The sequence below is a fragment of the Canis lupus genome, chromosome 15 (genome assembly GCF_003254725.2).
Source record: "Canis lupus dingo isolate Sandy chromosome 15, ASM325472v2, whole genome shotgun sequence".
In the NCBI taxonomy this organism is placed as follows: domain Eukaryota; kingdom Metazoa; phylum Chordata; class Mammalia; order Carnivora; family Canidae; genus Canis; species Canis lupus.
This window is the reverse complement of record NC_064257.1, coordinates 8,480,251-8,508,209: the sequence shown is the minus strand read 5'-3', so window position 1 is coordinate 8,508,209 and position 27,959 is coordinate 8,480,251. Positions and strand designations below refer to the sequence as shown.

Below are 27,959 nucleotides of genomic sequence, written 5' to 3'. Positions count from 1 at the left end.
TAAAAGATTTCTTTATTTATTCATCATAGACATAGAGAGAGAGAGAGAAAGAGGCAGAGACACAGGAGGAGGGAGAAGCAGGCTCCATGCCAGGAGCCCGACGTGGGACTCGGTCCTGGGACTCCAAGATCGCGCCCTGGGTCAAAGGCAGGTGCTAAACTGCTGAGCCACCCAGGGATCCCCAACCTTAATACTCTTTCTGAAACATTAAAAAAAAAAAAAACACTAAAAGGATAAACTTTGTGCGCATTCCAAAGGACCACACATGCTACATATGCTACACATATGCTATGGCCCATAATGCATCTGGAAAAAATATAACAAGATTCAATTTTTTATTTCATCATTTTAATTTTAATCAGTAATGACACATACACTTTTTAAAAATATAAATATTTTAAAAGCTGTGCTTTACAATATGATATTCAAGAACACAGAGCTGATATAGGTTGTAAAAGTAATCACTTTGTCTAAGATACTTGAAATTTGATCAGAATACTGTTATGGCGAAAAAAAAAAAACTTCTTTTTAATCATTCATATTCAGCAACAGTGAAAATGCTCTACTTATGCACTGGCTCTGAATAACACATCTCATGTTTCAAACCTGCCATGCTATCTATTACTGTTTTGATGATTACATAGTTCAACATAAAAATGCATCACACTCAGATTCTCAATAAGTCTGATTACACAGATAACCTCCCAATCATAAAAGCTTTTATTTTAAGACAAGTATTATGCAAATGCAGCATGGAAATCAGACTTGCTGTTAATTGGGAGAAAAAGACAAGTGTAAGAACACTGCACATTTGACACCTATTGCATTTCTGTGCACTCATCTTGTATTCTCTGTCTTCCTCGTGTCCGAAGTGCTAGGTTAAAGTGTATTTATACTAGAAAGTTACTGATAGGCTTAATAATACGACAGAAGGATGTGTTTGAGAAAGCAAGACTTTCCAGATAAGAAATCTTCATTTTCTATTTTATATTTCTATTTTATATGTTTTTATGACCTTCCTTATACAGAGGAAATGTCTCTTGTGCAACACCTGCAGACAGAAATAGATGTCATTTCACTCACACCCAATCAAATATATCAAATGTGAAATACAGACATGAAGCAAACTACCACTAGCAGCAGTGACTCTTAGGGCAGCATGTGCAAAATCCACTATTTTTCTATCTATTTACATCATGGTGGTCAGAAAAGAAATGTGCCAAAACTCCCTTTCCCATTCCACTTAAACTGGTTCCCCACAATTGAAACAAACATCTCCTGTGACATTAACTTGTCGTCAGCTTGCGTGATCCCCAGTTCACTCAACCTTTTCTTCTTCATCTGGCCCTTCTGTGTGGAGGCAGCAACTAGTTCATTCACAATTTCACAGTTGCCTTCAACTTGCTCAGAAAGGCTGGATCTTGCATAAAGCTCCATTTTGCCAGTTGCACACTGAATCAGCTCCTCTAAATCTATCCTTTCTGCTGTATCTGCCTCTTCACTTGTTGGAACTTTAAGTGCTCTATTTTCTGGAGAAATAAATTATAATAAATAAGGTTAAATGTACAAAATAACTCCACAAAAAAATATATATTTCTATATTCTGTGAGAGCTTTCAAGTTTTTTCTGCCAAGGATTCCTGCCATCATCTGAGTAGATTCTACAAACTCTTTGCTGTAAGTAGCTCAACGAGTAGTCGTTTTCCTCTTTGTACCAAAGCTTTCTGACTCTCCTTTCAAAAGGATTACCAATTTTGAATTCTTTTCTCTTTTTACCCTAGAATCTCCTTCACTTAACAGACCTTTCCTGAGTATTTACTACCTACTACGCATGGCTTTAGGGGCTAGATGCAAAGATTAATAAGACAGTGCCACTCTTCCTAAAGGAACTCCACTCCAGCAGCTGATGCCAGCATTCTCAGTGAGTAGGTATCTGGGGTAGAATTCTAGATGGTTCCTGCAACGCCCAACCCCTGGTGCTACCTTCATGACTGCTAAATGGCAAAATGATTTTGCACATGTCATTAAGGTTACTAAGCAGCTGACTTGAAGAAGATAATTAGGTGTCCCTAATCCAGTCATAGGGGCTCTTTAAAAGAAGGAAAAGAAAGCATGAAGAAATTCATAATGTGAGAGAGATTTGAAGCATGAGCAACATTTGCCTTGAGGGAGGTTCTCTTGAGGAAAGTTGGAGATACAGAGGGTTATAGGCCAAGCCTGGCCTCTAGAAACTGAGGACAATCCCCAGCCAATATAGCCAAAAAATGGAGACCTCATTCCTATGACCTCAAGCAAATGAATTCTTTTTTTTTTTTTAAGATTTTATTTATTCATTCATGAGACACACACACACACACACACACACACACACACACACACACACAGAGAGGCAGAGACACAGGCAGAGGGAGAAGCAGGCTCCATGCACCGGGAGCCCGATGTGGAACTCGATCCTGGGTCTCCAGGATCGCGCCCTGGGCTGAAGGCAGGCGCTAAACCGCTGAGCCACTGGGGCTGCCCAAGCAAATGAGTTCTGCCAATGATATGAATGAGTTCAGAAGCCGACCTTCCCCCCAGAACTCTCAGACAAAAGCCCACTCACCTCTGTGTTCACCCTTGTGAGACCCTAAGTACATAATGCAGACAAGCCCATTTGGACGTCTAACTACAGAACTGTGTGAAGAAAAGAACTCACAGATAACTAGAGTGGGTCTTGAGGATGATGAGGACTACTTTCCTCACCCATGCCAATGCTTAATCCCTCTCTGACTGAGATTTCATAGTAATCTGGGTCATGGCTTGAAAGTCATGAATTTCCTAACGATTTAACTCAGCTTTGCTGCCATAGAAAGACAGTTGACAGGGAGGCATTTACTTCTGCCAATAAAAAATAGAAACAAACTTCACGATCCCCTCCAGCAAATGCAGACTGGCACACGCACTTCTCTGCCTCCACCCTTAACAAACGCCAGCAGGAGCTACCATTGCCATCATATGTCCAGCTTTATTCTATAAATATACAGAAAGCCAAGCATGATAAGAAGGGAACTACACGGGATCCCTGGGTGGCACAGCGGTTTGGCGCCTGCCTTTGGCCCAGGGCACGATCCTGGAGATCCGGGATCGAATCCCACATCGGGCTCCCGATGCATGGAGCCTGCTTCTCCCTCTGCCTATGTCTCTGCCTCTCTCTCTCTCTGTGACTATCATAAAAAAAAAATAAATAAATAAAAATAAAAAAATAAAAAATAAAAAAAAGAAGGGAACTACAGGACCAAATAATATTCTTATTACAACCACACACCAAGGTTTAGAAGCAATAGGTGAACTAGTTGACCTTGAAAGTTTCTTTCACCCTGGGAGTCTGCAATGTTATAGCTTTCCCAAGCTTCTTCAACCCCAAGTCCAAGCATATGCCAGTTATCTTTGTTAAAGGAAAGGAAGACTTGGATCCTTAATCAGAGTTCAATGTTGAAATAAAGCAAACTAGATCCAGTTTTTATTTTTAAAAATCACTAAATACAGCATACCTTCGGTTTCATCTTGGACATTTTCCTGCAGGTCAGAGAAGATTGTAGGTTTCACCAAGACAACACCATAACCTTCATTATTATGTATGACATTATTCACCATGGATATTTTGGGAATGTCATAATGCTCATCTAAGAAGTCCTGTGACATTGAAAACAAATGTTTTAAGGAACTGTCACATTCAACACCACCTGATTTTTAAAATCTCACTTTTTCCCGGCTATTCTAAAAATAAAGGAGAAGGCTATGCTTATTAATAAGTGGTAGTGCAGTCCAAGCTGAGTGACATAGCATTCCTCTGTCATTTCTGCAGATCTATAGGCAGCAACATATTCTCACAAAAGAACATCACCAACTATTGATATCAAGATGATTATTAAGATGTATATACTGCTTGTGCTTTCAAAACCAGAAAACAATAGAACTCAACATGAGAATTTAATGAAACACAATTATTTCTTGTATGAAACCATTCTAACTAACTTTTGGAAAGAGGGTGTTTTAGCAGGAGCACTCACCTTAATGAGTATCCCTTCCTTGCAGTGATGGATCCCATTGTCACTTAAGGTGCACTTACTCCCTGGATAGATTTCTATACCAGCACCCTACAAGTTATGTTTTAAGGTGTTACAATCAGTTTTTTAAAGACAAGACTACAAGAGAAGGCTTATTACAATCACTTCTTAAACCTTAACATAGTGCAAATACAAAGTATTTTACAGAAAGCTTTGTTAGATATTTCTAATCAACATTTCCATTTGCTCCATTTCCAGCAAATTCTCTATCATTTATCACTTTCAAAAATGATTCACAGATATACACACAAAACACTGGCTAAGATTATCAACACTTGATTACTGTCCCACTCCCTTTCATTCTGGACAAGTCAGTTTTCTGATCCTGCCAAAGAAAAAGAACAAAGTATTTAACAATTTTGCAATTATTTAAAATGAACATCTTCTCTGAGATACTCAATTAGCTGGAGAACAGTATTTGAGTCTAGTAAAATATTGTAATATAAGGATAGAAAATAGACCTGATATTTTTTAAAACCCATCAGTTTTAAAACATCTCAACATAACTTAAAAATCAGTATGAGCTAAAGAATTAATGGCCTCCACTACTACACACATGTTAAAATTAGCAGCCAATTCAAGTGTATCATTTATACAAAGTAACCAGAAAGATCCATGCATGGAACAATTCTTTCACATTATTCCTTGGGACTACATGGTATCAATTAAGAAGTAACAATAACAGGAATCATTTATTTACTGAAGTTATACTAAGCACTTTGGGAAGTAAAAATAATTTATTCAAACCTCTAGTTATTTAAGAAATCATTTTCGGAATAATTTCATATATAATATCATACATGAAGAAACACTGCTATTAACCATTTATAACACATTTACTGTATGTATGTTGAGAGTATGCCATGAGAAAAATTTATTATTATATCCCTTTTAGGGATAGGAGAACATATATGCCCAGATGACCCACTACACACCAATCTAACTCTCCATTAGGTAAAAAGATCTGCTAATTGGGCTTTCTTCCCCAGACTTGAGGCTGAAGAAGCTGGCAATCCACGAACACCAGACACAGACCAGAAGCCTCCTGAAAAGCCTGCTCTCTCTAGCCAAAGAACCAGGCAACCTGGAAAGTCAGAAAACTTTCAGACAATTATAGCTCTATGCCAGCCAAACACCACAGATAAAAACAGTGGACCGTCCCCACACATGCTGGCAAATGCCGAAAGGAGAACATAAACATCCTTCTCAAGACTATCACCAGGCACCGCAACTCTCCCCGTGGGGTGGTGTCAGAGAAGGCCAAGTAGGAAGCCACCAGCCAAAGCGCCAGCACTCCCACCCGACAGTCAAAGTGCTACTGCTCCTCCCCACTAGGGTGGTACCAGAGCAGGCCTGGCAGGAAGCCTGGCCTTTCACCACTGCCCAGTGTAACAAGGCCACTGCCTTGGGCCGTGGCATCAGGGAAATCATGTAAGAAATCAGAATTTCTACCCCCTCCCAGCAGTAACAAAGAGCTCCCCCATTCAAACTGGGTGTCAATGGAAGCTAAATGGGGAACCCGGACTTCTCCCTCCCTGCACCTCTCAGTAACGAGGCAGTACCCTCCACCTCAACCCTTCCTGTACTGGTGTCACCGAAGTTAAAACAGAAGATCCAGGCTCTCATAATACCACAAAATATCCAGGTTTCAGGTGAAAATCTCTTGCCAAACCAAGAGCCAGAAAGATGTCAAACTGTCAACAGATGCCAAGACCAACTGTCAGATGTTAGAATTAGCCGACAAGGATTTTAAAGCAGCCATGATAAAAATGCTTTAATGAGCAATTATGAACATACTTAAATGAAAAATGAAAGGCACACAAATTAACAGAAAGGCTCAGCAAAGTAACAGAAAATATAAAGGACCAAATGGAAATTTCAGAGCTCAAAAATGACAGAAATAAAAAGCTCCATGGATGGGCTCACCAGCAGAAAGGAAAAGACAGAGCAAAGAATCAGTAAACTGGGAAGATAGAAGAATAGAAACTACCCAATCTGAACAAAAGACAAAAAATGCACTAAAAAAAAAAGTGAATAGGGGGATCCCTGGGTGGCTCAGCGGTTTAGCACTGCCTTTGGCCCAGGGCGTGGTCCTGGAGTCCCAGGATTGAGTCCCACATCAGGCTCCCTGCATGGAGCCTGCTTCTCTCTCTGCTTGTGTTTCTGCCTCTCTCTTTCTGTGTCTCTCATGAATAAATAAGTAAAATCTTTAAAAAAAAAAAAAGGGCAGCCCGGGTGGCTCAGCGGTTCAGCGCCGCCTCTGGCCCAGGTCCTGATCCTGGAGACCCAGGCTTGAGTCCCGTGTCGGGCTCCCCGCAGGGAGGCTGCTTCTCCCTCTGCCTGTGTCTCTGCCTCTCTCTGTGTCTCTCATGAATAAATAAAATCTTTTTTTTTTTTGAATAAATAAAATCTTAAAACAAAACAAAACAACGGTGTCTATCCTCTCCAAATTGATATACAGGTTTACAAAAATTCTTATCAAAATCTCAGACTTTTTGTAGAAAGAGACAATATTTTTCTAAAACATATATATTGAAAGGCAAAGGAATTAGAATAGCTGAAACAATTTTGGAAAAGACAAAGTGGGAGGAATCACTATCAGATTTCAAGACTTACAGTAGCAGGTGTTGGTGGAGGGACAGGTCCACACATTAGGAGAAGGGAACACAGAAACAGAAATCCCCACACAAATTTCCCAGATGATTTTTGACAAAAGTGCAAAACGAATTTATTGGAGGAATGACAGCCTTTTTAAGAAATGGTGTGGTTACAAATGGACATCTATGGGCAAATAAATAAACCTTAACCTAAAATTCACATTTATACCAAAATTTACTCAAAAACGGATCATGACTTACATGTAAAACGTAAACCATAAAATTTTTAGGAGAAAAGAATAAGAGAAAATCCTTGCGACCTAAGGCTGGGCATAGAGTTCCTTACACTTAACACCAAAAGCACTAACCATAAATGGAAAAATCCAATAAATTAGGCTTCATCATAAATTAAAGCTCTGTTCTATAAAAGCCCATGTGAATAAAATGAAAAGACAAGCTATAGACTAGCATAAAAATCTGCAGGGGCACCCGGGTGGTTCAGTCGGTTGAGCATGATCTTGGGGCTCTGAGCTGGATAGGAGGCCTGCTTAGGATTCTCTCTCTCCCGTCCCTCCCTGCCTGCCTCACAGGTGTATACACTCTCAGGATAGAGAAAAAAACAAAACAAAAACTGTATGCAAAGCAAATACCCACCAGAGGACTAGTATCTAGAATATAAAAAGAACTCTCAAAACTCTACAGTAAAAAAGAACAAATAATCCAATTAGAAAATGGTCAGAGGGATCCCTGGGTGGCGCAGCGGTTTAGCGCCTGCCTTTGGCCCAGGGCGCGATCCTGGAGACCCTGGATCGAATCCCACGTCGGGCTCTTGGTGCGTGGAGCCTGCTTCTCCCTCTGCCTATGTCTGTCTGTCTGTCTGTCTCTCTCTCTCTCTGTGTGACTATCATAAATAAATAAAAAAATTAAAAAAAAAAAAAAAAAAAGAAAAGAAAATGGTCAGAAGTCATGAATAGACATTTCACTGAAGAGAAGGATGGCAAGTAAGCATATGAAAAAATGTTCCACATCATTAACCACTAGGTAAATGCAAATTAAAACCACACACCTAACAGAATGGCTAAAATTAGAACAGTAAAAATATCAAATGCTGGGGAAGATATAGAGAAACTGTATCACTCAAACATCCGCTGATGGGAATGTAAAATGATGTAACTACTCTAGAAAACAGTTTGGCCATGTCTTTTTTTTTTTTAATTTTAACTTTTTTTTTTTTAAAGATTTTATTCACTTATTCGTGAGAGAGTGAGAGAGAGACAGGCAGAGGGAGAAGCAGGCTCCATGCAAGGAGCCTGACGCGGGACTCGATCCCAGGTCCCCAGGATCACGCCCTGGGCTGAAGGTGGCGCTAAACCACTGAGCCACCCAGGCTGCCCTGGCCACGTCTTTTTTTTTTTTTTTTTTAATTTTTATTTATTTATGATAGTCACAGAGAGAGAGAGAGAGAGAGAGAGGCAGAGACACAGGCAGAGAGAGAAGCAGGCTCCATGCACCAGGAGCCCGACGTGGGATTCGATCCTGGGTCTCCAGGATCGCGCCCTGGGCCAAAGGCAGGCGCCAAACCGCTGCACCACCCAGGGATCCCTGGCCACGTCTTTAAAAAAAAAAAAGTAAACATGCAGTTGCCACATGATCTACAATTGCACTCCTGGGCATTTACTCCAGAGAAATGAAAACGTTTCCCATAGTAACCTGTACACAAATGTTGGCTGTAGCTTTATTTACAACAGCCAAAACTTGAAAACAACTCAGATATCCTTCAACAGGTGAACAGTTAAACAAACTGTGCAACAACCATATGCTGGAATACTATAAATAGTATAGTAAATAGCAATAAAAAAAGAAGAAACACTTGGTACCTACAACTTGGGTGAAGCTCCAGAGAACTGTGCTAAGTAAAAAAAGCCAACCTCAGAAGGTTATGATGATTTACATTTACATAACGTTCTTGGGACGATGAAATAACAGAAATGGAGACAAGACTAGGGTTTGCCAGTGATTAAAGAAGAGGTGTGACGGAGAAGCAAGTGGCTGTCGCTGTCAAAAGGCAACATGCAGGGAACCTTGAAGTGATGGTAATACTCAACTTGACTGAATGGACTATCTGGCTGTGCTGTTGTACTACAGTTTTACAGGATGTTACAACTAGTACAGAACACACATACAGGATCTCTCTGTTCTACTGCTTACAACAGCATGTTATCTCAGCAATTCTCTCAAAATAAATAGTCTAATTTAAAAAAAAGCAACTGAGCTTCAATTGCTACAAAATCCATTTATAAAGTCAACAAATGTGAAGGGTCTAAATTTCTCAAAGTTATCACAGAGAAACTGAGATTTCTTATTTCTCTTCCTTATATAACTACATCCGGCTTAGTACATAAAAGTGTCTGAACTTCTTTGAAGAAAGAGAACAGGAGTATGCATTTACATCTTGGTCCCACATTTTGTTTACTTATTTAGAACTTAAACCTAGGGCAGCGCCGGTGGCTCAGCGGTTTAGCGCCGCCTTCAGCCCAGGGTGTGATCCTGGAGACCTGGGATCGAGTCCCACATTGGGCTCCCTGCATGGAGCCTGCTTCTCCCTCTGCCTGTGTCTCTGCTTCTCTCTCTCCTCTCTGTGTATTCTCATGAATAAATAAAATCTTTTAAAAAAACAAAACAAAACAAAAAAACAAAAAGAACTTAAACCTAAACTACTTCCCCAAAGGATAAGAGATTATCCTACCTTGGCACCATATAAATCTGAGTTCTTCATTAAAAATTCTGCTGACGTTCGCACTGTGACTCCGGTAGTTTCACACTGCAGCACACAGTTTTCCAACGTGGTCTTACCACGGTGGATGACTAGGATGAAAACATGCAATCAAATGCTTCAAGTAATGTGTTTTCCAATATTAGAAATGTCAGCTCTAATACTAAATATTTCTCTAGCTACCATTTAAACTTTGTTACTGGAATTACAAACTCACAATTTACAAAACAATGACTAACATGTAAAAGCAGCATTCTTAAAACCGAATGAAATGATCTCAGATATGCAAAATCAAGTTAAAGAGCAATTTTCCAAAAAAGTATCAGAAAGTAACTTTCATGAGATCTTGGGAGAAGAAAAGGAGACCCAATTTAAGAATGGCAATACAGGGACGCCTGGGTGGCTCAGCAGTTGAGCATCTGCCTTCAGCTCAGGGCGTGATCCCGGGGTCCTGGGATCGAGTCCCACATCGGGCTTCCCACAGGGAGCCTGGTTCTCCCTCTGCCTATGTCTCTGCCTCTTTCTCTGTGTCTCTCATGAATAAATAAATAAAATCTTTAAAACAAATAAAAAATAAAGTAACAAATTTTCAATAGGCTGAACTATTTTCTACTTCAGAATAAGCTTCCTAAGTCATCATGTTATGTACATAAATAATCAGCCTTCCATATACTCAAGAGTGGTTTATTGAATTGCATCTTCTAGGAAAAGTAAAGTTTTCTCTCAAAGCCTGGAACAAAATAACACAGGAAATATTCAGATACTTACTCAAGATTCCTTCTACAGCATCATGCTGAATAAATTTTATGCCTGAGATTTTAATATCCACACCTGTACAGTCCACAAAAGTATCTCCTTTGCCCCTCTTTTCTATCACAATATCATCTGGTAGACCATATCCTAAGGAAGAGAACAAGAGTATTTAAGATGGGTGAGGGGAAATGTTTAAACATAAAGTTACTATAATAGATCTCTCTATTTCAAATGGCCCCAAATGACATGAGACCAGTCAACCAAGTTGCATTTAAATAAAATCTACCTCACATATCTTGTTTAATTTAAACCAGGCTATACAATTTTAAATAATAACCACACCTCAATCTGCCCCTGTTATCAGGAACTCTATCCTATCAACCATCTCAGACCAGCTCAGCACTAAATTTGCTTACAAAAATGCTATATAGGGACACCTGGGTGGCTCAGTGGTTGAACATCTCTGCCTTTGGCTCAGGGTGTGATCCTGGGGTCCTGGGATTGAGTCCCACTTCGGGCTCCCTGCAGGGAGCCTGCTTCTCCCTCTGCCTATGTCTCTGTCTCTCTCTGTCTCTCATGAATAAATAAATAAAATCTTAAAAAAAAAAAAAAACTTTAAAGCATTTAACACTTGTAAATTTTTTCCCAACTCTAAAATTCTATTATTCTAATATAAATTTGGTTTGAAAAAGCCTAAGCATTTCTCAAGATTTCCTAATTTTAGTATTCTCTTAAATAGATTGACATAGAATCTGACAAACTGGGATCCCTGGGTGGCGCAGCGGTTTGGCGCCTGCCTTTGGCCCGGGGCGCGATCCTGGAGACCCGGGATCGAATCCCACATCGGGCTCCCGGTGCATGGAGCCTGCTTCTCCCTCTGACTGTGTCTCTGCCTCTCTCTCTCTCTGTGACTATCATAAAAAAAAAAAAAAAAAAAAAATTAAAAAAAAAAAGAATCTGACAAACTGACTTAAAACAATTTGTTATTGAAAAAATAGGTCTACCTTGTGAACCAATAAAAAACATTGGATCTCTACAAATCCCAAACTAATAATATAGGCCAGACCTCTTAATGGGCTTACAAAAAACTGGAGTATCAGAAAACTAGCAAAGTTGCCTGACTCTCATCATAAAATAAAACCAATAGACAAAGCTGTAAGAAATAACTCTTGTCGAAGACTGTTTGCATGAGTAAATGAAAGCAATCACTACATTAAAGGCAAAACCAGTGAAGTTTTTCTGTACTCAAAGGACACAGACATGGGGCACCTGGTGGCTCAGTGGTTGAGCATTTGCCTTTGGCTCTGGTCATGATGCCCGGGTCCCGGGATCAAGTTCCGCATCAGCTCCCCACAGAGAGCCTGCTTTTCCCTCTGCCTGTGTCTCTGCCTCTCTCTGTGTGTCTCATGAGTAAATAAATAACATCTTAAGAAAAAAAAAAAACACAAAAGACACAGACAAGACTTCAGGAGCACTGGAGGAGAGTGCAAGGTGACCCCACACCCAGGAATGCTGCCAGTGGTGGACTCTGGACGATTGGATTATATGTATTTATTTTTTCTTGATTTTTTTTGTGTGTCTGTCTATAGTTGGAACATTTCCTACAATAACTATTGTTTTTTATCATCAAAAAATTATTTTTTTAAAGATTTTATTTATTTATTTATTCATGAGAGACACAAAGAGAGAGGCAGAGACCCAGGCAAAGGGAGAAACAGGCTCCATGTAGGGAGCCCGATGCGGGACTCAATCCCAGGACCCCAGGATCACGGCCTGGGCTGAAGGCAGCGCTAAACCGCTGAACCACCCAGGCTGCCCTCATCAAAAAAATTTAAAAATAATTGTCATACCGAGAAAAAAAAACAGATTATTACATAAACAAGCTACATATTCTTAGTAGTTTAAAACAAAAAAACATCACTTAAGTGAATATATATTCTAAACAAGAAAGTAAAACCCTACAACTACTGTCAACGCTCCACACACAGTACATACTCAATTACATCTCTTGTGATAAGCATTAGCTATAGATCAGACAAGCTATAATAAAACCTTTTACATTACTCATGAACAAGTACTCCATAAATTCACACTAGAGATACCATAGGATTTCCCAAATTCTCAGAAATGCCCTCTGGCAGTAAATCTAGTTATCTGTACACTTAACTATCAGAATTCTATATGGTTATTTATTACACTTTTGCAATTTCATTATTAATATCTTTACCAATCTAGGAAGATCTCTTACCCACCACACAATCTATAATATCAATGCTATTTTCAGTATGCCAAAAAATAGTATTTTTATTGCTGTGATTTATCCTCCAGATATGTTATACACACACACATCTATTATATATCAAATATTGGAAAGGAGAAAGAACAAAAATTACATACATAAAACAAAAAAGGGGGTGAGGTGATGTACTAGTGAACAGAAGGAAATTAAACTCCCAGCCTTGCTTCCATTAAGAAGTTTTGACAAGGTAAAGAACATAGCTTAAGCAGTTTGTGACCAGCTGCACAAGCCCCAAAATGATAAAGGATTTTTTGCATTACAAGCTTTATTGCTAACTTAAAGCTCTTTTGGTAAATAGTTGAACAGGTGCATCTAAATTTGACATGTTATGGAAATACACAGGACCAAGATGAACCATTGTAAAGTAACCTAAATTTAGGAAACACTTAAAATGTACAATAGGATATGACTGTTAAAAAGTTATTTTTAATAGAATCTTTTGATATTAATATTCTCGAAAGTACACTTTGGTCAAGATACAAAGTGTAGAATTAACATTCAGCAAGCTTCATTTATTTTTTCCCTAGAGAGAGAGTGAGAGCATGAGTTGGGGGAAGAGCTAAGGGAGAGAAGCAGAATCTTCACAGAGCATGAAGCCCATAGCTGGACTTGATCCCAAGACCCTGAGATCATGACCTGAGCCAAAACCAAGAGTTGGACCCTCAACCAACTGAGTCACCCAGCAAGCTTTTAAAGAATTAATAAGATAAAGATTCTTGGTCCACTTTCAAGTTGGACCTATACCTATGAAAAAATATGTTAAACTTAAAACAAAAAATACATGCATCAATATGTCTGTAACATATAAGAAATAAGAGTAGACAGGAAATAAAAAATACTAAACTCTAAAAAAATACTGCTAGGAAAACTTTTTATTCTAGAAATGAGATTTCCTCCCCATAAACCTACAATCTAGAAAATATACTTCTTCCTAAATGGTCTTTTTTGTCTTTGTGTATGTTGTCTTCCCAACAAGTTGCTCAAACACTGAGTCAATCCCCAAACACTTTAAATACTCTTAATATTTTAAGGCAACTCATTTGAAATCAAATGGATTAAATCATATTCTTGGAGCTTCAAAAAGATCAGTGACTTACTATTTTTTCTTAAGTGTATCATGCAAGAGACTTTGGTCTCATGATATTCCAGACTCACCTTCCAAATCAATGGAGTCAGCAATGGCAAACGTGCCATGCACCATGTAATGGCCAGGGCAAACAATCACAGTGTCACCTTCATAGCAGGCATTTATAGCAGACAATGGATCGCTATGGAACTAGAAAACAACAACAGATTGCAAATATACACCCCCCAAAAGGCAACCTACGTATCACTCCAGGTACCCTACCCTCATGTTCACTTTATAAAGGCAGCCAAAACTGCTTACTTAAGTATCTCCTCAGCTACTGCACTGAACCCAACCCACACTTGTTAAGTTACTAATGCTGATAAAAGGCAAAGTTCTCACTACTACCCATCACACACACACACACACACACACACACACACACACACACACAAAACAACTCTGTAAGCTCCTGTAAACACTCTGTGGAATTCAGGAAAACCTGGAGTGAAGTAGAAGAAAAAAAGCCACGTGGGCAAAAAATTACTTTTACCTGAATTTCTGTTTCCTCCTTACAAAGCTCCTGAGAAAGCCTGTCCCTGAGCAGAGACCGCAGCAGACCAGTCATCATGGTGGAGGAGACCACATGCATGACCTTCTGACCATTTGGACGAATGCCCTTTGCTTGGATATTTGAATTCTTCTGATAACCAAACACGTATCTTAGAGAAACCAAAAGACCAATCAGTTCTTAGTAAGATAGCTGGTTAGAAAAGATGCCAACTAACTAAGAAAAACAAAGACACACATACCTCAACAAAGGATTCTCAATGAGTTTTAGCTTTTGTTTCAACTGTTCAATCTCTGAATACAATTTTAACCCTTCAACCATGGAGATGTTTTCCTGCTCGGAATCAGAGTTACAATTTGACAAACTGCTTCTCAGATTTAAAAATTTCCTGTAACTCTCCTCACACTGGGACAACAGATTGTGGTAATCCACAATAAGTCCTGAAGGAACTCGGTCTTCAAGGATGTCATAATGCCTGAAAGTTTAAAAGCAAATTGAAATCCACTGACTTTCTGACACATTTTCCTTTTTTTTTTTTTTTAATTTTTATTTATTTATGATAGTCACAGAGAGAGAGAGAGGCAGAGGGAGAAGCAGGCTCCATGCACCGGGAGCCCAATGTGGGATTCGATCCCGGGTCTCCAGGATCGCGCCCTGGGCCAAAGGCAGGCACCAAACCGCTGCGCCACCCAGGGATCCCTCTGACACATTTTCCTATCATTGAAACAGCCCATTTAGTCCTCAAAGACCAGGAAGAAAAGCGTTTTATCTTACACAACTCAGATACACGTAACGTCTTTCTGAATAGAACTCTATTATAAGTGGAAGCTATTGAAAGTTTTAAGGATCACTTCATTAAGGTCACTAACTTTTCTTGCTTTGGGAAGTTGCACAGATCCAAGCATGTATGCTTTAGAAACACTGAAAGTTCACTTTTTACCATTTGTAATCATTATTTAATGAAAAATTATTTTCTCATATATTAGATTCAAAATCTTAATCATAAGCAGATGTCAGAGAGCAAACTGGAGGTGTAGGGGTAGGGGAGGAGGGAAGTATCCCAATAGTTTCATAACATTGTTGCAGATTACCATATTTATAGAATCAAAATTTTTAATGATTCAATCACTGGCTCTAGTCCTTCCTCACATTTAAAGCACTACAGCACAAAATTATGCTGCATATTCCCTTAGGAAGATTATTACAGTATGTTTCAAAAACATAAGCCTTTGAGATTCTCAGAAAAAAAACATAAAGCTGCCATTCCTAGAGAGTGATTAAAACAAGTACCAGACAACCTTATTGGCACTTACAACTTATTAGTTTATATACCCTCTCAAATACATAGAACAAAAAGCATTTCTAGATGCAATAATTTATGAATGTAGTACAATCAAGTTAATGGACGTGAAATTAATGGATTTGAAAATAAACTGCAATATTATTGTCATTACCCATATATAGTTTTACAATAATTGCCTTATTTCTCAGTTAAAAGTATGCATATTAGCTAGGCCTGAAGCCAGAGTTTTCCAACCTTGGCTGCATATTAGAATCACTGGGAGCTTTTAAAAATACAAATGCTCAGGTCCCCATTCAGACCAATTAAATTGGTCTCTAGAAGTAGAGAAGTTTTTTTAAAGTTCCTTGGGGATTCTAATGTGCAGTCAAGGTTGAAAACTATTGCCTTAGATGATGTTTTTTTAACTTAGTCATGCTCTAAATAAGATGGGGGGAAAAAAACAGAACCACATCCTAAACAAATTTACAAGAAATCACAGTTAACATTCAAACAGTATTTAAAATGAATTAAAAATACATTTTTTCCACTTTTCAAGTAAATGAATTAGGTGAAGCTTGAAAAGCATGGATTTTGTCAGCTTTGGTTAACCCATGCTCTTTTAAAGATATTCTAGAAATCCACTTTGCAAAGAAAAAATTGCACTGACTGCTTGATCAGGTCTATTAAGTTATGAAGATTAAGACTCAAATTTTATTTTATTTTATTTATTTATTTATTTATTTATTTTTAAGACTCAAATTTTAAAATGAGTTTCTTAGCATTTCCAATATCCATGCCAATCCGCTTATTTCTTCTCATTAAAGTGACACTTTGTGGTTTGGAAGCCATGAACCAACATCTGTGTCTCAGACCCATAAGCTTTGATGCACAGCGTCTTGCATTAAAAAGGAAAAACATTTACTTCCCAAATTAAGACAATATGGTTTGATTCCCTTTAAATCCTGCCTGTTGATAACACTACTTCCTATCTTTGCCCAGAGACCTTTTATAAAGAGTCTGCCCTACATTTGATAACATTCCAGTTTCCCCATCGAGTACCATAGCTTCTTCTCCGCAACTGAAAACAATTACTCCCTTATGCCTTCCCATCTGCCAGTGTATGTAAATCATTTGTTGTTTGAACATGTAAAGCTGTCAAGTCAGAATACAGTCCTTTCCAAGATCAAATTTGCTAGATACACAACAGTCACCTACCATTACATTTCACTCCAATCAAAACCTAAACTAGAAGATATGCAAGCTTTTTGAAATTCTGGCATTTTATAGAACACACTATGGGAAAATAGGAATGCACGATGGAAAACTTGGAAAGGTTAAACAGAAATTATACATGATTCTAAATCAGGTAGAACCACTAAACAGACTTCTCACATATTTTTTACTTATTATTTACTATATAAACTAAGAGAAACTTACTAAATCTAATTGGGTTCCATAAAATGTAAAGGATCACTGCCTTATCTTATGTAACCAAATCATCCTTCACATAGGGAAAAGAAACATTACCTTCTACAATTTTTCTTTTATTTTTTTTAGTGCAAGTTCTAATTTTATTCTTATTGAAGCACTGCCTTTAAATTACCACTCATGAATACATGGAAAATTGCCTGGTCTTAGAGTTCCATCTCGTGGAAATGTGAATGCCACATTTAACAAAATCAGTGCTTGGGCTGCATGGCTAAGTTAGGCTTTTTGTAATGTAAGCATTTTTCCCTATTAAAATCTGACAAATTAGGGGATCTCTGGGTGGCTCAGCGGTTTGGCACCTGCCTTTGGCCCAGGGTGTGGTCCTGGAGTCCCAGGATCGAGTCCCGTGTCGGGCTCCCGGCATGGAGCCTGCTTCTCCCTCTGCCTGTGTCTCTGCCTCTCTCTCTCTCTCTCTCTGTGTGTGTGTGTCTATCATACATACATACATAAATATTTAAAAAATAATAAAATAAAATAAAATAAAATAAATAAATAAAATAATCTGACAAATTAGAAGAATGTGTTTCCCTATTCCGGAAATTTTTATGCATCACCGATATTAACTGCTTAGCATTTTCATTCATTTGTCAAATAAGACTTAAGGGACAAGAACTTGACAAAACAGGGACGCCCGGGTGGCTCAACAGCTGAGCATCCGCCTTCGGCTCAGGGCGTGATCCTGGAGACCTGGGATCGAATCCCGAGTCGGGCTCCCTGCATGGAGCCTGCTTCTCCCTTGGCCTGTGTCTCTGCTTCTCTCTCTCTGTCTCTCTGTCTCTCATGAATAAGTGGATAAAATCTTAAAAAAAAAAAAAAAAAAAAAGAACTTGACAAAAACATCCTCAAATAATTCTGTACATCCTCAAATAATTCTGTTTAACCAGGTGTTTTGCTGTAGGAACTTAGAATAAAGCCAAATATTTTCTAAAGTACTCTAAAGTACTTTATTTTCTAAAGTATTTTATTTATTTTTAAAAAATAAAGCAAAAGAAGTCTTGTATAATTGTATACAAGTCTTGTATAATTCCACTAATTTCACTATCTTTCAAACAATTGTCTTTGAATTTAACACAGGATTTTTGTTTTTTTTAAACATGTTAGCTCAACTAGTTTTATTTATTTATAAACCAGTGAACTCTTTAACTTCAATGTCCCTGAACTCTGCTGTTAGACTCAGCAGACTACTTAAACTAAAAGTAGGCTTCTTGGCACCTGCACAAGTTTCATTTAATAACTTGTCAATGGGTTAAACTATTTGTATGATGGCTTGCTCTATGTGTGGGCGGGCCCCTGGAGTATGTATACACCAAACAGGTAAAATTAAACCATGGGTAGCTATTTTTCCAACATGTACAAGGTCACTAATAAATAACTTACAATCTCAATCGAGGTTCAACACATCTGACAAAATAATCATACTCATCCTCCTCTTCTTCATCCCAGCTCCTCCAAATATTTTGATAGAAAAACCTAAAAGGAAATTCATATCATTCAAATTCAATCACTGGCTCAGCGTTAGGGATTTGGAGAGGTGCAAGCTAAAGAGTAAATCAAAACAACCTTATTAGCCACAATAGAGAATGATGCATAAATGCTAGGCTTGATAGTTATGAGTCAATAGAACTTCTTTGGATTGGCTAAAGCTTTTTGTTTTTGTTTTTAAGATTTTATTTATTTATTTGACAGAGTGAGAATGAGAGAGAGCACAGCAGGGGGAGTGGCAGAAACAGGGAGAAGCATACTGCCTGCTAAGCAGGGAGCCCAACTTGGGACTCAATCCCAGGACCACGGGATCATGATCTGAGTGCCCCTAAAGTAGTTTTTCTATAATATTGGTTCCATTATGACCTTTATTTAATTAGAACTATTTATTAGGGCACCTGAGTGGCTCAGTTGGTTGAGCATCTGCCCTTGGTTCAGGTCATGATCCTGGAATCCTAGGATCCAGCCCCAGGTTGACTGAGTAGGAGTCTGCTTCTCCCTCTCCCTCTGCCTGCCCCTATCCCCAGTTCATGCTCTCTCTCTCTCACACACACACACATAAATAAATTAAAATAAAATAAAACAAAAAAATAAAATAAGAACTGTTTACTGACCATCTGTAATTGGTTGGATGGTGGTGCCATTTCTTAATATAGAAAAGATTGGGAGAGAAACAGATTTGGGTTGAAAACAGAGTTGTTTTCTCCACGTGTGAATTGAGATGCCTATCTGACCTCCAAGTGGATGACGTCAAGAGGGAAGATGAATAAACAAGCCCAGAGCTCACCAGAAAGGTCAGGGCTAAAGATATAAATCTGAGAGTTGTCGGCATATTGATGGCATTAAATGTTCTCAACCTTGGCTGCATGTTAGAGTCCCCTCAGAAGCTTTCAAAAACTAGTTTTCAAACCTATTCCAGACCAATAAATCAGAATCGGGAGCGGGGAGGATATCAGATACAGAATCCATATTTTTTAAACCTCCTCAAGTGATTTAACAAATTTTTATTATGGAAAATCTCAAACATATACAAGAGCAAATAGTATCATGAATACCATGTATGTATCACCCAGGTTCAACAATTATCAACACACAGGCAATCTTACTTCATCTCTACCCTAACCCATTTACTTCTCTGCTCCCCAGCCCCACCATCTGCACACCAGATTACTTTAAAGCAAATGTCAAACATATAACATCATTCACACATTTTAATGTGTAACTCTAAAATAAATCTTTATACTAAGAAAACGTTATAATTCTTTCCTATCCAAATATCCAGTTAGTGTTGAATTTACCCTGTTTGTCCCTTCTGATATTATTGCTATTGTTTTATCATTGGCTTTTCAAATAGGTATCCAATTGTACTTAATTAAATTACTTTTATTCTAAAGATTATCCCCTCTCCTTTTCTCCCTGAATTTATTTTTTTTTTTTAAGATTTTATTTATTTATTCATGAGAGACAGAGAGAGAGAGGCAGAGACACAGGGAGAGGAAGAAGCAGGCTCCATGCAGGGAGCCTGATATAGGACTTGATCCCGGGAACCCAGGATCATGCCCTGGGCTGAAGGCCCCAACCACTCAGCCACCCAGGGATCCCCCCCTGTTTTTTGTTTTTTTTTTTTTTAAGATTTTATTTATCTATTCATGAGACACACACACACACACACACAAAGAGGCAGAGAGAAGCAGGCTCCATGCAGGAAGCCTGATGTCTCCTTGCAATTTATTGAGTTTTCCATACTCTGAATTTTACTGATCGCATCTGTTTCTTTTATTTCTGGTAAACAGATAGTAAGATCTAAAGACTTGGTCAGCTGTAGGGAAGATTTTTTTGGCAAGGATACTTAAAGGGGGACACAATGTACTTCCAATCAGGAAGTATATGACACCTGGTCATCTCTTCTGATGATGAGGTTAAGAATGACCAGGGGATTCAGGTGTTGTCAGCCTGCCTGATGCATCTACTACAAAGTTTACCATGAGTTTTTAATCAGCTAATCATGACCATCGCCTAGAACCTTTATTTTATTTATTACAGGTTATAAAATACTGATATTCTGATCCTATCATCCTTTTTCATGTATTAGACTACACCTATAAAAACAATTCCCAGGTGATTCTAATGTGCTTCCAAGGCTGATTAAAGAGAGAGAAGGGTAGATAGCCTCAGATGGATCCTGGGTAACTCCAACATTTTAAGTTTTGAGGAGGAAAGGAAGAGCAGGCCAGGATGACCAAGAAGCTGGAAGGAGAGTGTGTTAAGAGATGAGAAGGATCAAACAACTATAATGTGACTGAGAGGGAAAGCAAGATGAAATCAGAGAAGAAGAATAAATAAATCAAATCTTAAAAAAAAAAAAATTCTCTATCTTTGAATATTTTAAAATATTGCAATGACCAGCTTTACAGTGTGAGTTTTAAATCTGGGTACATAACGCAGACCAGAATTACTGCCCTTCATCTGACATTTCTGGCCATGAGGTTATTTTCATCAACTCTCCTTCTCCTCTCTTCCTACCTGACATGTTCAATTGCAAGGGCTGTCTGGTCAAATACTCCAGAATCATCAAATACCACCCACAGCTCCTGCAGGGGCAACCGATGTTCCTTCAGATCGAGGAGCTCATTCATACACTCCAAGGTAAAAGAGCTCACTTGAGATTCACAGAGGTATGGGTCGGCAAGCCTCACCACTGCCTTCAAGGCTGCAAAGTCCACATCTGTGACCTGAAAATTAAAATAATGTGACTTACATGGAAATCAAAATTAAGATACACACAAAACACTACAGCCTGATTTTTTTTTTTTTTTTAAGTATGTAATGGCAACAGGGAGCCTTCTTCCATTATATAAAAAATAAACAAGAAGGGCCTGGCTCTTACCCAAATGGAGCTTACATTGTAACTGAAGAGACAAACAAACAAGACAAGACAGTATTGAGCATGTGACAAAGTATAACCAGAGGGGTGGTGGTCTGGTTTTGCTGGGATGATCTGGCGAAGTCACTTCTTAGCTGGGATGTACGGGATGAAAGAGAAGCAGCCATCTGAAGAGCAAGAAGGTGAAAAGGCCCTGTGGCAGAGAAAAGATTGGCTGCTGGAGCAGCAGACAGGCAATATTTCTTACTGGAATCAAAAGAAAGAAATGGGCAGGGGAGGGGCAGCAGGAGATGAAGTGAGAGAAAAGGGCAGAGAGATCAGGACAGAAAGGACATTGGAAGGAGCTTGGACTTTATGTTCTCTAGACAATGAGAAACCACGAAGCCAACATCAGGGCTTCGGTAAATGCAATGCATTAGAGGTGTTAAGCAGGGGTAGGACACATTTAAGTCCATGACTTAGACAACTTTTAGGGAATAGGTCAGGGTGGAGGTGGGGGGTTGCACGTGGACAGGACGACTGGGGCACTGACGACACTATGGCAACAAAATTAATAGGACTTTACTGCCACCAAAGATAGTAACATAATAAAAAATTTAAGCCACCAGGAACAGCTGCCACCCACTGCCTCGCCCATAATCACTGCAGTAAATGATGCCATTTTGTAAAGGAGCTGTAGCAACAACTTGTATTCTCACTCCCTGGCTTAACATTTTAGATTAACTGGGGTTTTTTGTGGTCCAGTTAACACTGAGAAAAATTCACAGCTGTAATTAGAGTGCAAATTTACTGTAAAAGTCCCAGTCAGGTGAAAAATAAGATTGTTTTTACTTTTGACAATGCGACACATTATCAAGAAATTAACCAAGTACCTACAAATTTGTTAGGCAAGAAATAAGCCAGTTTTAAAAGTCTTGCTTGGTTTGAGCTACTTAATGGGCTACAACTAAGAAGGTAAAAAATTAACTGAACTTTCTACATTGACTTCATAATGAGGCCTCTTTATTTTTTAAATGGTCTCAAATACCTCCTCCACCTCATAGGTTTATAATCCACTTCTGCCTGTCAAAGGACACTGAAAGTTTAACCACCTCAATTCCCTGTTAGCTCCTCCTTGGCCACCTTTAAAATTCGTGGAACACTTCAGACACCATGACAATTAGATGTGAAAAACATGTTATTTTCAATCAGCTCATAAACTTTAATTAAAAATAAGCACTTTGGCTGTAAGTCTGAAGGAAAGTGCTTTTAGCTAGAGCCAAATGTCTTTAACAATGGAATTAAATTTACCTCAACCAGCACCTCGAACACGTTAGTGTGCCAGACTGCCTGCCATCCAGATGGTTCAAGGACCTTCTCCAAGAACTCAGCTGTGAATTCTCTTACTTCAGAGGCCTTGCAGTCAGCTACAAACAAATTAAACACAGTTAAGAATGGAGACTGTAGGGTGGCCCAGGTGGCTCAGCGGTTTAGCGCCACCTTCCGCCCAGGGTGTGACCCCGGGGTCCCAGGATCCAGTCCCACGTTGGGCTCCCTGCATGGAGCCTGCTTCTCCCTCTGCCTGTGTCTCTGCCTCTCTCTGTGTGTCTCTCATGAATGAATAAATAAATAAAATCTTTAAAAAAAAATTGAGACTGCATAAAGCAGAGAAAAGTTCATAAATCCACTTTCCCAGAACCAACTGGCAGTCTGGGAGACGGAGACAATCTACTTGTAAACTGAAAAGATAAAAGAAAAAGAAAAAGAAAAAAAAAAAAAAAAAACCCAAGACCGTACTCACCTAAAATGTAATCTTGATAAGCTCTGAATCGCTCGTAGAACAAAAGTTGACTTGTCTGGAATATTTCTGGGAAATGAGTCTTTCCCTCGGGCACAAAACTTTGTAAATTAGAACCTGGCTTATCATGATTGCTACAATCACTGCATGAATCTTCATCTTGAAACAGACCTAAAAGAATGAAAATAAGCAGGCTTAACCATCCCAGACACTTCAGTGTTTACAGACTGCTCCTAATTTCATATTTTCATTTAGAAATTCCTAAAAAAAAATACACACAAGGATTTGGGTGTGATGCTTTATTTACCTTTATCATTGTCAGGAGAAATCAGTTTTCCAAACTTGAAAACACCTCAAAATCCAAGCTCTACTTCAAAACAATAAGAACTTAAAATCTTTCATAGGTTAATTCTTTGTTGTTCTATGAAGTTTTTCAGAAGGCAGAGGGAAAGGGTTGTTTTTGATTCACTGGCAATCACTAAAGATCTCCTTTAAAGGATAAAGCCGTGATTCTTACTATAGCTAGCAACTTATAATGGTCCAATATCTTACAGATATTTTTTTTCCCAAAATAATTCCATAAAGCTGCATTAAAGTTAGGAGCTGGTATCCTACATTCCTTCGCAAATGAGGTGAAGCCGTCCTTTGTTTTCTGCAATATGAGTCTGTCAATGGCCCTCCAATAAACAGATTCTTAATAATGCATGAGGTTTACTTCACTAAAGCCACCTCGTTAAAAGTTCCTCCTCACTAATTTCAGTGACTGTGTCTAGAGAAAAGATTAGAAAATGCTCATCACATTAGGTTTGGGCTGTAATTGACATTTCATGAGGCATGATTTGGTCAGGGGCATATCTAACTCTGTATAATACGATGTTCTTAATAGACAAAACAAGTACCAAATAAACAATGCCGAGGATAGCATTTACGCTGGCAAAATGGTCTCCACAGCTTATTTCAGGGAGGGTATCTTTCTCTCCACCGCAGCCCACCTTGGCACCCCCTGCTACTCGTATTCCCTCCTTCCTTCAACTTCTTTGCCTCTGTTCAGGCCCCACTAGTGACCACAGGGTACTCAGGGCTCTACTGCTCACAAATGCCAATGCACATGAGCCTCGGAGGACATCAGTACCTCACCAGCTGCGTGGCAATGTCTCTGTGCCTCAGTTTCCTGTCCTATAAAGGTAAGATGGAAATAGATGCCTATTTCACTTAAATTAAGATTAATCAATTTGTTGGTCATGATCACAATAGTACCTGTTAAATAATATAAATAAATGTTTATTAAAGAAATACTACTTTTGCCTCACACCCGTTAGGATGGGATTATCAAAAAACAACAAGAAAAATATCAAGGAAACGAGTCTTGGTGACGATGTAGAGAAACAGAACCCTGGTACAGGGCAGGGTCCCTGCCTGGCTCAGCGGTTTGGCACCTGCCTTTGGCCCAGGGCGCGATCCTGGAGTCCCGGATCGAGTCCCATGTCGGGCTCCCGGCATGGAGCTTGCTTCTCCCTCCTCCTGTGTCTCTGCCGCTCTCTCTCTCTATCATAAATAAATAAATAAATAAATCTTTAAAAAATAATAATAAAATAAAATAAAATGGTACAGGGCAATGGAGAACAGTATGGTGGTCCCTCAAAACTTTAAAAATGGGTGGCCCGGGTGGCTCAGCGGTTTAGCGCTGTCTTCAGCCCAGGGTGTGATCCTGGAGACCCAGGATCGAGTCCCACGTCGGGCTCCCTAAATGAAGCCTGCTTCTCCCTCTGCCTGTGTCTCTGCCTCCCTCCCTCCCTCCCTCCCTCCCTCTCTCTCTCTCTCTCTCATAAATAAATAAATAAATAAATAAATAAATAAATAAATAAATAAATAAATAAATAAATAAATTTTTACAAAAATTTAAAAATAGAATTACTGGGCAGCCTGGGTGGCTCAGCAGTTGAGCACCTGCCTTCAGCCCAGGGTGTCACGCCGGGGTCCCTGGATCCAGTCCTGTGTTGGGCTCCCTGCATGGAGCCTGCTTCTCCTTCTGCCTCTGCCTCTGTCTCTGCCCCCCTTCTCATGAATAAATAAAATTTTAAAAAAATAATATAAGAATAGAATTACTATGGGACGCCTGGGGAGCTCTGGAGGTTGAACGTGTCCCTTCAGCTCCGATTGTGGTGGAGTCCTGCATCGGGCTCCCTGCTCAGTGGGGAATCTGCTTTTCCCTCTGACTGCCCCACCGCCCGCCCCTCTAATAAATAAAATCTTAAAAAAGAAAAAACAAAGCAGGATCTCCAAAAGACATTTGTACGTCCCATGTTCAGAGCAGCAAAGGGCAGGAGCATCCCAAGTGTCATCTACACACTAAAGTGGATGAACGGATAAGCAAAAGGTGTCATCTACACAAAGGAACATTATTCAGCCTTAAAAAAGGAAGGAAATGCTCACACACACACCCCACACACCACAGATGAGCCCTGAGGACACAGTCACAGCAAGAGAAGTACAGCGGGAAGCCACCGACCCGAGGGGCCTAGAGTGGCAAGTGCCCTGCGGTGGCCAGGGGGTGGGGGAGGGGAGGCTGGGGGTCATCGCCAGGTGTAGCATTCCCGGTGACAAGGGGGAGTGACGGGGGGGGGGGGCAGCTGCACAACAACGGGAGTGTCTCTAACGCCTCTAAGCTGCGCAGCTGACAGTGATTGGGGGGCACCTGGGGTCGGCGGTCAGCACCGCCTTCCGCCCAGGGCGTGACCCCGGGTCCCGGGTTCGAGTCCCGCGTCGGGCTCCCCGCGTGGAGCCTGCTCCTCCCTCCGCCTGTGTCTCTGCCTCTCTCTGTCTCTCTCTCTGTGTCTCTCATGGATAAATAAGTAAAATCTTTAAAAAGCGAGAGGGAGCAGGAGGGGGCCGCGCCGGGCTGTGCCCGCCCACGCCGCGAGCTCACGTCCCCTCCGCGCCGCCGGGAGGCCCACCCACGCCCCAGGCCCACGACACGGCCCACCGCGGGGCTCACCCCTCTCCGCGGCCACTGGCTCCTCGGCGTCCTCCCGGCCCCGGCGCCCCGGCTGCGCAGCCATGGCCCGCGGCCCGTCCGCCATTTCAAATTTCCGCGGGCTGTCTCCTCGCCCGGTAACAGGCTGACGCCGGCGCTTCCCATTGGGCCGTGGGCCGAGGCGGCGGGCCAATGAGAGGGAGGCGTCCGCGGCGCGGCCCCGGCGAGCCCCGCCCCGCTGACGCCGCGCAGAGCGCCACCTACCGCGCGGGCGGACCGCCTCCTCGCCAGGCCCCGGGTCCTCTACTCTCTGGGAGCGACGTGCACGAAGCTGAGCCGGAGCATGGTTTTTGGGGTGTTTTCCGAAACGCTAGCAAGCCGCGCCGGGAAGTCGGCCTAGCACGGAAGGCACCGGACTGGGGATCAGAACACAGCGTGTAGGCTTGTTTCTGCCACCACCGGTGGGATCGCCTTAAGCCACTTGACACAAGGTCACCTTCGGTTGTGCCGGTGACCTGGGCTCGCGGCTGCGCACCTGCCCGGCGGAGCACCAGCCCCGCCCCAGCACCCCCGCACCTCGCCCCCGCGTGTGTGCACAACGCCCTCATACACTCACACTACTTCCAAAGAAGGTCAAAGTTAGTAAAAGAAAAAAAAAAAAAACTAAAAAAAAAGTTAGTAAAAGTGTGCTTTTACCCATAAGGGTCAGAGGCAACGATTACCTCCAGTAACAACAGCTCACACTGACTGAGCCTCGTGCACAAGACACCCTCCCGCATGCTCCACCTGTCAGCTGCAGCCGTCCTGTTGTACGTTACCTACCCGCAAAAAAAAAAAAATTTTTTTTAATCCAGCAATTCCACTTCTGGGTATGTATTCAAAGGGGGAAAAAAACCACTAAGTCAAAAAGATATATGCACTTCTATGTTCATTTCAATATTATTTACAATAGTGAAGAAATGGAAATAAGTGTTCAATAATAGACGAATGGATGAAGAAGATGTGGTATACATATGCAACAGAATATTACTCAGCCATCAAAAATTTTGTGGCAACATGGATGGATCTAGATGGTATTATGTTAAGTGAAAGAAATCAGACTACATTTATCATCATGATCACTTCCTTAATATAAATACTGAATAACTATGCTGTATATATCAACTACATTTCAATTTTTAAAAACCTATCAGCAATTATACACTCTTGGGAAAGTCTGTGTTTTCATAGGCATTTGCAAATCCTCAAAAAAAGTCATGAAGGCGTACATCAGTGCGTACAGAACGTTTACAGCAGCATGATTTTTTTCAAAAAGTTTTTATTGTGGTAAAATACAAATATAATGAAATTTACCATCCTATTTTTAAGTGTATAGTTCAGTGGTTTTAAATTCATAATGTTGTGCAACCATCACCACCATCCATCTCCAGAACTCTTCATCTTGCAAAACTAAAACTCTATACCAGTTTAAAATTAACTGAGCACTATGTTACTCAACCTTCAGAAAAATCCTATTATCCTCATTTCACATTTGAGGAAACAAAGTCTCCAAGAAGTAAACCAACTCACCCAGTTTAACCCAGCACAGCCAAGATTATAAACCAGCCTTATTGGGCAGCACCTGCCTTCGGCCCGGGGCATGATCCTGGGGTCCTGGGATCGAGTCCCACGTCAGGCTCCCTGCGGGGAGTATAGATAGAATATTATGTGATCGTTAAAATAGCACTGAGGAAAATTTACAGCAATGCTCCTATAGGTCTTCATATGAAAAATATAGAATCCAAATTTCAATGTACACTGCACTGATGATGATGATTAAACTGGATAGATTTTTTTTTTTTTTTTTTTTTTTTGCTCTGCCTATCCTCTAGCTTGGCTAAGAACTGCACCCTCATCCACATGGTTTCC

The 27,959-nt window shown here is 40.2% G+C and overlaps 1 protein-coding gene across 2 annotated transcripts; it reads right to left on the bottom strand.

Annotated features, from left to right (window-relative positions):
- Window positions 1-331: 331 nt before the first annotated feature.
- On the bottom strand, window positions 332-26,300 carry SHCBP1 (SHC binding and spindle associated 1). Of its 2 annotated transcripts, XM_025420017.3 has the most exons (13): window positions 26,073-26,300; window positions 23,081-23,248; window positions 22,591-22,706; window positions 20,940-21,148; window positions 18,312-18,404; window positions 14,406-14,639; window positions 14,147-14,315; window positions 13,683-13,803; window positions 10,244-10,375; window positions 9,449-9,567; window positions 4,049-4,135; window positions 3,530-3,671; window positions 332-1,529 (listed from the first exon to the last, which is right to left on the bottom strand). In XM_025420017.3, the coding sequence occupies exons 1-13, from the start codon at window positions 26,155-26,157 to the stop codon at window positions 1,204-1,206; spliced, it is 2,001 nt and encodes a 666-aa protein (XP_025275802.3). In that variant the 5' UTR covers window positions 26,158-26,300; the 3' UTR covers window positions 332-1,203. The 2 variants fall into 2 exon arrangements, with proteins under 2 accessions (XP_025275802.3, XP_025275803.3); XM_025420018.3 differs by lacking the exon at window positions 4,049-4,135.
- Window positions 26,301-27,959: the final 1,659 nt, after the last annotated feature.